Source organism: Littorina saxatilis, linkage group LG5 (assembly GCF_037325665.1).
Source record: "Littorina saxatilis isolate snail1 linkage group LG5, US_GU_Lsax_2.0, whole genome shotgun sequence".
Lineage (NCBI taxonomy): Eukaryota > Metazoa > Mollusca > Gastropoda > Littorinimorpha > Littorinidae > Littorina > Littorina saxatilis.
This window is the reverse complement of record NC_090249.1, coordinates 33719371-33729935: the sequence shown is the minus strand read 5'-3', so window position 1 is coordinate 33729935 and position 10565 is coordinate 33719371. Positions and strand designations below refer to the sequence as shown.

At 43.4% G+C, this 10565-nt stretch overlaps 1 protein-coding gene across 1 annotated transcript; it reads right to left on the bottom strand.

Moving 5' to 3' along the window:
• Nucleotides 1-4626: 4626 nt before the first annotated feature.
• On the bottom strand, nt 4627-7039 carry LOC138965875 (uncharacterized). Its single transcript, XM_070337967.1, has one exon. It carries the CDS (start codon nt 6789-6791, stop codon nt 5316-5318), a length of 1476 nt encoding a protein of 491 aa, XP_070194068.1. The 5' UTR covers nt 6792-7039; the 3' UTR covers nt 4627-5315.
• Nucleotides 7040-10565: the final 3526 nt, after the last annotated feature.

Sequence of the window (10565 nt, the reverse complement as noted above, 5' to 3'; positions counted from 1 at the left end):
AACACGAAAATACCCAGCATGCCTACCCAACGAAAGCGGAGTGAGGCTGACTATGCTCTCAGAGTATAGTGTGGGGAACCCAGATGGGCAAACAAGCTCACACGTCACCAGAATTTCTGGAACGCTGAAGAAGAAGAAGAAGCCGAAAACTCTGCACAAACTTTTCACGGTGGGGGATAAGTCTGACGCCAATGACTGCCTAAAACTTCGGAAAATGTCCTGATCTTTTATGTCTGTTTCGGCTCATTTGCATGAAAAGATATATTCCAGCAAAATTCCTGCTAATTATGCTATCAGCTTCAAGGCGGGCGAAGACTTCATTGGGACTTATTTTGTGCGCAGCAGCAGAGAGTTCAGCCGAGACTTCGGCTGTTGCCCAAACCTCATCTTAAATAAAAACTCGATGATCCACCAAACAGTTATGCTAAAGTCAAAACAAGTTGACGAATTGCCTTGATACACTGCCCTTTGTGTGGTTGCAGTTGATAAATGCGGGTACTTCATTTACATTTAACGGCGACAGAATCTTGTCATTATTGATCACACGTCATTTACCCGATAACTCACCCAGAGAGCTACTTAACTTTGTTGCTATCTCTATGTTACTTAAACGCGAGTGATTATGTTTCTTACTTTTTTTGCGATGTAAATAATTTTCACGGGTGTATTTTCATCTGAAAAGAGTGACAACCCAAAGCATGTCTGTTCTGCTTTTGAGCATGAATATTATCAATGAATATTATTGGCCTGTCGAGCTTATTTGACATCGTGATATTTAATATATTATTATGTCACACGCTTTCTTCGACAAGCGCTTAGAACTGTACCCACGGAATACGCGCTATATAAGCTTCATATTGATTGATTGATTGATTTCCTTCTTTGCCACTGCTAAAGCAAACGTGTGCAAGATTGTATGTTACACGCTTTAGAAGCATGGCAAGAAAGGATTTAAGCTCAAAATCGTCCCTCCAAAAGCCAAAAAAATGTACACACGACTTTTATTTCTCCTGCTGTTATCGTTTCTTCTCTTTACACATTCTTCAACGCTCAGAATACTGAAAACGGCATCCCAGACGACAGTACTGTTTCCATACGCGAATTCAGCTGCCCTTGGAAACTATAGGGACAGAGTAACATAGATGACAAAGATCCCGGAATGAACAAACATTTCGCGGATGCAGACACAGAAAGACGTCATGAAGAATGCGATGCTTCAAAAGATACAGACTGTGACGATGACTGTGACGTCATTCACATACACCGAGACGTCATTCACAGTTGTTCGGTCACTTCCGTCAAAAAGTAAATCTCTCCACAATGGCTGCTCCTGTGTTTAGGTTTGTCAAGCTTGAGTACACAAAACGTGTTTGTTCTCTCCTCTGTTGAAGCTGTGAGACATAAATGCTATTCCGACTTGGTCGTGTGACAGACGTTTTCTTCCACACGAGATTACGTTGATGTCTAACTCAGCCTGACGGCTTCGTTAGACAATCAACGTAATCTATTGTGGAAGAAAACGTCTGTCACACGACCAAGTCGGAATAGCAGGTAATGTATGATATTCTATTGAGACAATACTGCTTCGAGATTGAATACTTTGTCTAGTGATGTGATTTTTGACCCGTGTCCCATACATAAAGCTTGTCACGAAACAGTCATACATATTCGCTGTAAATACGGGTTACAATGTTTTGTGTTTCTTTGGTTTGTTTTTGTATATAAAAAGAAGAAAATTGCAGCCTCATGTGCTTTTAACACAGCAAACGATTCTCGTTGAAAAACAGAAGTGAATTTTTGAGCGTTCGTGGTTACAACAGATGATTGTTGTTAAGAATATTTGTGAATGTTGTTTTGTGCCTTAAATCGTTACAAATGTCTTCTTGTTTTTCCCCAGCAATCTATACATGTGTTTTCGTAGAGTGGTATGTTCTTACAAAAGCCTCCTCCACGACCAACATTATTTTATCATGTTCTCTCGTTAATCATGTCTTGTATAAATGTTAATTTTCTTTATCATTCGTGCAGCCTTTTTACTCGCTTTATGTTGAAGTGTTATCGTGAAATTAAATAGTAATAGTTTGTGTTACATGTTATTGATATTAAAAACAATGAAATTGAACGCAGTTGGGGTGTGTGTGTGTGTGTGTGTGTGTGTGTTCGCGCGCGTGCGTGCGTGTGTGTGTGTGTGTGTGCGCGCGCGCGCGTGCATGCTTGAGTGCGTGCGTGCGCGATTTTATGTGTTTTGATTGCTTTTCTCTCTTTCTCTCTGTCTGTCTCTGTCTCTTTATTTCTCTCTCTCTGTCTGTCTCTGTCTCTTTATTTCTCTCTCTCTTTAAAAAAGAACATGTCTCTGTTTTCGTGGGCCGCCACAATTATCATGATAAATACACTAAAAGATTGTGTTGTATTTTCTGATCAGAAAGCCTTCATCAAGCCTCGCCGTTTCGAAATGAGCAAGATGTAAGGAAAGGGCGAGGAGGATGGATGGGACAAAGGGTGTGTGTTGGTTTGAGAAGAGGGGGGGGGGGAGCGGATGGGATAGATCGACAGATACAAACTACAACCATTCTGAAAGTGAACAAATGCAATATCAACAAACAAGCGCGGCCTGCATGTCTTGTTTTATACCTTCTCGATCATTGTTTCAAGCCGATGACATCATGCAGTTGTCAGTTCCACAAAGACAATGTCCTTACGTTCCTTGACCTGAAAAAACAAAAACAGAAAACAACAACACCCAGCAACCACAACTCTATTGTCTTGGACAGGCCTACTAATTTACGCTATATTTATATTTTTGTCCCCAGAATTAGTATCTATTTGGGACATAACGTGGTTTTTTTGCTAGGGACTAATTTATCGTAGGTGTGTTTTTATATATTCAGTTGCTTTTCCTCCCACACTTTGTGTGTTTGCGATAGATTACTCAAATGGCGAGGAATTAGCACGCCTACCTACTATTGACATTCAGGATCTAGTTTACGAAGATGCATAGAAGATCGTTGTTCTACTTTGCTGACATGCATAACCCACACATAAACTCTGTGGTCGTTTCGTTGGTGTAGTCTGATAGGACAACTAAGATGTCGTGCAAATACGGTTGTCAATAGCTTCATCGGGGTATTCTCTGTCAACAATCACATGGGTATATTTTGTGTCAACAGTTTCATCAGGGTATCATCCTGCCTGTGATTTTCTTGTTTGGTGCAAGGGCTTTTCTGGTAAATAACTTACTTCTTGCCTTCCCACCGAAAAAAACCACCCCGTGTAAACCTACAGGTCGTAGACTCGCATGGTAATAATAGTTTGAATGTCTTTTTTTTTTTTTTTTTAAGTTGTTTGATTACCAAGTACAACCAACAGTACAGTATGGTGCTGAGATATTGGGACTGGATAAGGCTGCCCTGCAGTGTAATCAAAAGTCCATGTATTTGCATTGAAGAAGTTCTTCGGAATTCGAATTCTAACACCCAACGATCTTATATGATTATGGCGAGACAAACAGATACCCGATATATACAAAATGAAACAACGATATTATCAACGAAACAATTTTACACATAAACTAAATAATTTGTTTGATTATCACCAACGTGTTTGGTTCGTCCTAAGAATTAGGTCTTACATAACCAGGGTGGTATTAAAATCAAGACTTACGGTCTGAAAAAGAAGACTTCTAAGCTTGTTCAAGATGTGCCTTTTTATTCAACAGCATGTGTTGAACGCTTGAAGTCCTTGCTTGACAAAACAACATTGTTGTTCTCCAGAAAGTGGTTCCTACTGTCATTCGACAGTGCATTGAAATAAAAGGGATTATGTTGGTGTTTTTTTTAAGTGTTTTTTGTTTTTATGATTTGTTTTTCGTGTGAAGGAAGGAAGGAAGGAAGGAAGGAAGGAATGAAGGAAGGAATGAAGGAAGGAAGGGAGGAAGCACCAACAGTTTTCTCATATTCATCCTATTTACGTACGTAAGTAAAGATGTTTTTTGCACCTTTGCGGTGTTAATTAAAACCGTTTGCATAATAACTGATTCAACATTTCCTGAGTGTGTGTATTGACGTCAGATGCTGATGACTGTGTTGTGAGGTATGGTGAACTTTGACCTCTTTTATGTAAACTACATCAAAGCACAGAGAGAAAAAGAAAAAGAGAGAGAGAGAGAGAGAACGAGAGAGAGAGAGAGAGAGCGAGAGAGAGAGAGAGAGAGAGAGAGAGAGAGAGAGAGAGAGAGAGAGAGGCAATCAAAATCGTAACTGCTTTCAATTTCATTGTTTTTGATATCAATAACATGCTTAAATCGGGTTCGTTTGGCTACCGCTCAATTTCAAACATCGTACACACACACAAACACACACCGACACACACACACACACACACACACACACACACACAAACACACACACAAACACACACACATACACACACACGCACGCACACACACAAACAAACACAGACACAGACACAGACAAACACACAGACAAACACACAGACACCCACACACAGACACAGACACACACACGCACGCACACACACAAACACACACACACATACACGCACACACACACACACAAACACACACACACACATGCGCGCACACACACCAACTGCGTTCAATTTCATTGTTTTAATAGATTGCTAGGGGAAAACATTTGTGACGATTTAAGGCACAAAACAACATTCACAAATATTCTTAACAACAAGCATCTGTTGTAACAACGAACGCTCAAAAATTCACTTCTGTTTTTCAACGAGAATCGTTTGCTGTGTTAAAAGCAGATGAGGCTGCAATTTTCTTCTTTTTATATACAAAAACAAACCAAAGAAACACAAAACATTGTAACCCGTATTTACAGCGAACATGAATGACTGTTTCGTGACAAGCTTTATGTACCGGACACGGGTCAAAAATTGGCAGGAATGTTGCTGCGATTTTTCTTCTGAGGCAAATGAGCCGAAACAGACATAAAAGTTTAGGCAAGTTTCCGACGTTTTGGGCAGTCATTGGCGTCAGCCCCACCTGCAATGTTCGGCGATTTAAAGTGAGTTGGAGCCGCCACCCCTGACAGGTAGTAAGCTTTCCTCTTGACAGCAATGTTAAGAACCACCGAGTCATTACTCGCCTTCAGGTAGGTCTGCGAAGACAGCAAGTAATCATTCCTTAGCCTTGCCATTGACAACGATGTCTTTAGGACTGGTTATAGAGCGAAATCACTTTTATTGACAACACTGTCCATAGCTCAGTATTGCACATAGTATTTTCTGGCTTCTGGATTGATCGGGAGCAAGTCGTTCTTGCCTTCAGTAACTCAGGATCAAACAAAATCTTTCCTCGCTTTGACATTGGCCTTGTTATAAGGCAAGTACAGCCCGCGCTTCATACGGCATTTGAGCGGGATCTTGCGAAAACTCTCCTCCTCAAAGCTGTTCCTGGAACTCCTACGCGACTCTCCGCTGCCTGAGCTGGCATCATCTTCACTCACCAAGACAGGACTGCCACCGGAAGCTCCTGAGCTGCCGTCAGACATACAGGGGCTGTTGCTGAACGAGGAGGAGCGGTCTCTGTGGTCGCTGAGAGAGTTCGGGCGGAGCGAGGACGACCCGCTGCTCTCCGAGGAGGCGTCACTGGCTGCGGAGCCGTGGTGGGAGCGAGGGAGGAGGTGGTGGTGGTTGGGGAGGTAGAAGCAGGAACTGGATGAGGTGCTGGTGTTTGTGGAACTGTCGCTCTGCGACGCCATGTAGTGCGGAGGGGAGTAGTCCTGTGAGGTGGTCAAGGGGACAGCGGCGAACCGCGATGTAGAGGCTGAACTAAAGTGCGGTTGGTAAGAACACCCGCCGTTGGTTGTGGCAGAGGGGGAGGAACAGGAGGAGGAAAAGGAGGAGCTACCTCCCTTGACGAAGAACCCGGAATAATTATGCCCCGCCCTGCTTCGGTGCGCACCAGGGTAAACAGGGAAGGGGAAGTGGGTGGAGGAGTACAGAGGAGAAGAGTAGGTGGGGTAGCTCTTGGCGAACGTTGACGCGGGACAGTTATCACTGCTACCCGGAGAAGAGCTGCAATGCGCGGCGGGTGGGGCGTTGTTACTGTGGGAATGGCGATAGGAGGCTGGCAGAGAATTCTTTCTGTACACGTTGTTGGCGTGCCCAACAGGGGGGTAGGCCCCGCTGTCACTGAGGGAGGAGAGTTTGGGCTGGGGGACAGAGCTGAAGTGGGCGGTGGGAGCAGAGAGACTAGACGCAGACTGAGAATGAGCATTGCTCGCCCGGTAGCCCGGCCCGCCCTCACGCTCACAGCTCTTGTTCATAACGTTCCCGTTCTGACCTGCATTAGCAAGCTTCACCTTCAGCTGATAGTCTGCCTTCTTCCACTTCTCCTCCTCCACGCACTGAGCGGGGGATGAGCTGTTTGAGTGCAGAGATGGGGCACCAGTGGAGGAGTTCCCGATGCCTGACGACGACGAGGACGACCCTGGAGACCCTGCGGGCGAGGAGGAGGGGGCCGGGGTCTTGGTGACGGGGAGGCCGAAGATGGTTTGGAGCTTCCCCAGCTCTCTACGCAGCTCCATGTTCTCCGACTGTAGCTCCAGCATGCGGTGCTCCATCAGCTTCTCAATGGTCTTTCGCTTAACGCGGGACCGCCTGGCCGAGATGGTGTTCTTGTGTCTCTTGCTCCAGTATTGCTGGTCCTTCTTAAACTCCGGAACGAACTCGCGTTTAGCTCTAGACTGGCTCGCCCCCAGGTCGTTGAGGCGATCTTTGGGGATGGCGTAGTGGAAGGTGCCAGTCACCATGTTTCTGTTCTGCTCTAATGATCCGGAACGGTTCAGGTCGTCAGCTTCCTCGTCGCTAAAACCGCTACTCGCGTCCGTGGCTGCGCGAAAGTGTGTAAGAATGTTGCCGTTGTTTTGACAGTGACTGTCTCTGTCTCTGTCGCTATATCTATCTTCTCTAGGTGCTCGCTGATACGGGTGATAACGCGTGCAGGTCTGCTCCAAGTATGTCCCCTGACTGGACAAGTCTGTAGGATATCCACCTGTATTGTTGTCGGAGAGGTCTTCCACGATCTTAGTGTAAGAAGAAGGGGGATCATTCCTAGGCATGAGGTCAATCACCAGACCTCGGTTAGAGTTGTCTTCCTCTTCTAACGGTTCCTCTTTAACCGAGACCATGGGTTGTTGTCCACACAGAGACTGGGACGGGGGGAGTAGGGCGGTGTTTGCGGACGCTGCCATTTGTGTTGTTACTGTGGTTGTAGAGTTGTGGTCACTTCTCTTGGACTCCAAGACAGGTTTGTTGTCGAAGGTTGCGTCCACGTTTCAATCCGTTGGCCTGCAACAATAAACACATGTTATAGGTTAGTAACCAATCGTACTTCCAGCTAGCCACCAGGAAGTTAACATCCACACTACTCTAATCTGTGAATCTGCGTGATCGAATGACTGGTAGATTTTACCGATTGAATGCTTTGTTGTTTGACTCATGAAGCCATGAGAAATTAACATCACTACGTTTGTTAAATGTGTGAGACTGAATAATCGACAGACTGACTGACTTCCTGTTTGAATGATGGGTTGAATGGTTTATTTGTTTATGTTAAATTTGTAATTATTAATGTTTTTGACTCACAATGACTCGGACTCGGAGTGTTGATTGGTTCATCGAGTTTTACGTTTATTGATTAATTGTTTGATTGATTGAATGATGGGTTTACTTGCTTTGGCGGGTCAACCAAGGTTCAGCACATATATTGCTTTCAGCTTTTGGACTAAAACCATGCTCATGATCACAACTAAATTATGTCGTAGTCAAAGAAGACGATTTCATCACATGAGAATTGTTCTCCAAAACACGAATTCAAAGCGTGTTATAGAATTAGTACATACAAGAGCAAGAAAAAAACAAAACAATCTCACACAAAGCAAGAAAACAAATAACAGATCATGACGTTTTCTGGTACACTAAAAGAAAATTAAAGCATATGAGACAGAAAAGAAAGGCGATAAAAAGAGAAATCAAGTCGTGTAAGGCGAAATTACTACATTTAGTCAAGCTGTGGAACTCACAGAATCAAACTGAACGCACTGCATTTTTTCACAATGACCGTAGTCCGCCGCTAGTGCAAAAGGCAGTGAAAGTGACGAGCCTGTTTAGCGCGGTAGCGGTTGCGCTGTGCCGCATAGCACGCTTTACTGTACCTCTCTTCGTTTTAACTCTCTGAACGTGTTTTTAATCCAAAAATATCATATCTATATGTTTTTGGAATCATGAACCGACAAGGAATAAGATAAAATTGTTTTTAAATCGATTTCGGAAATTTTATTTTATTCATAATTTTTATATTTTTAATTTTCAGAGCTTGTTTTTAATTCCGAATATAACATATTTATATGTTTTTTGAATCAGAAAAGAATGAAGAATAAGATTAACGTACTTTTGGATCGTTTTATAAAAAAATTAATTTTAATTACAATTTTCAGATTTTTAATGACCAAAGTCATTAATTAATTTTTAAGCCTCCAAGCTGAAATGCAATACCAAAGTCCGGCCTTTGTCGAAGATTGCTTGGTCATGGGCGGGGATGCAGCTCAGTCGGCAGCGCGCTGGATTTGTATCCAGTTGGCCGCTGTCAGCGTGATTTCGTCCCCACGTTCGGCGAGAGATTTATTTCTCAGAGTCAACTTTGTGTGCAGACTCTCCTCGGTGTCCGAACACCCCCGTGTGTACACGCAAGCACAAGACCAAGTGCGCACGAAAAAGATCCTGTAATCCATGTCAGAGTTCGGTGGGTTATAGAAACACGAAAATACCCAGCATGCTTCCTCCGAAAACGGCGTATGGCTGCCTAAATGGCGGGGTAAAAAACGGTCATACACGTAAAATTCCACTCGTGCAAAACACACGAGTGTACGTGGGAGTTTCAGCCCACGAACGCAGAAGAAGAAGAAGAAGAAGAAGCTTGGCCAACATTTTAATCAATTTTATTGAAAAATGAGGGTGTGACAGTGCCGCCTCAACTTTTACAAAATGCCGGATATGACGTCATCAAAGACGTTTATCCAAAAATGTAAAAAAAAAGTCCGGGGATATCATACCCAGGAACTCTCATGTAAAATTTCATAAAGATCGGTCCAGTAGTTTACTCTGAATCGCTCTACACACACGCACGCACAGACACACACACGCACACACACACACACACATACACCACGACCCTCGTCTCGATTCCCCCCTCTATGTTAAAACATTTAGTCAAGTTTTGACTAAATGTAAAAAGGGGGAAAATCATTATCATAGAAAGCGGACCAAAGGAAGTGAACATTCTTGAAATAAGAATTGCGTCAAAAATCTTCCGGGAATAAACTGAGAACACACAGGGTGACCTCCAAAAATGCCACCATCTAAAATGCTAATAACAATAACAATAACAACATTTTGTTGTCCATTAAAATGATTACATTACAACGGAAAAGTGTCTTCGACACGTCTAACCTGCCTGTCAATAACTTCCACAGATGTTCAGCGAGTTACTTCATATTTGGTGCACATTGGCCTAAGAGGTGAGACGATCATTTCACTAAGTTCCGAGTATGTACGTCAAGTGGTTTGATTTTTACGGGTTTAGAAACTTTTTGCTTCAAATTCGGAGATTGCCTCGATAGTAGGAGATTTGACACTGACCTGTTGTCACTCTCGTCCGACTTGAACCCTCCAGACTCCCTATAATTGCTGTTTCAACTCATTGTGTATTGTCTGACTCTGTTGATGGGTTCTTTCACCAAGGCCATTCAGAAAAGAAAAGAAAAAACAGGTACAAATCTGGAGGGCTAAATTCGAGTTAGTGTGGCCACCACTCAGTCCCACTCTGTTCATCATCCCACTACAGATCTGTCCAGACTTTTGCACGAGATAAGATCATCATTCCACTTGGAAACGTACCCTAAATTAACAGCCGAATATATTTTGTAGATACATTCATTAAAAAAATCTCACTCTGAACACAAGTATCCAGTCAGCTGATTTTTGGTATGTGTCCGATTGGAAGGATGTTCTGATCCCTGGACGACTCTAGTCCTATGCTTACTTACAAAATGCTTAACGCGGAAAGACGGTTACGTTACCTTTAACAACCCCAACTGTAATGGCTGTGCAATTTCTCTTCACCTCCTAGAACTGTATGCACGTTGCAGAAAGGGGCCACTTCACAATGTTGAAAAACTTCACGGCTATGGAGAAGACGAACAACTTCGAAGCACTATCACTGAATGTCCTTATGAATCCATTTCAGATCATTTATAAAGACAGTGGCAACGAAACGTCCAAGGCAACGCACGCGTAACGACAATGTGTGAGTTCCACTGAGCCTACGTGCTATGACGTCTGTCAAAAAGAGCAACGCATATGGAAACAAGATATTACAACTAAGTCCTACAACCTTGAGGGTGGATACTCATCTGCTTCGAAGCCGCTTGCACGTCATACCCCTTTTACGTTTAACAAGTGTGGGTGTTTGTATCTAACAAAGCGTTAGACTGCATGGTAGGAAGATGGCTACGCACTCGCAAAGA

Coding starts and splice junctions, on each gene's coding strand:
- LOC138965875 (XM_070337967.1), bottom strand. CDS start 6,791: ATGGTGACTGGCACCTTCCACTACGCCATCCCCAAAGATCGCCTCAAC.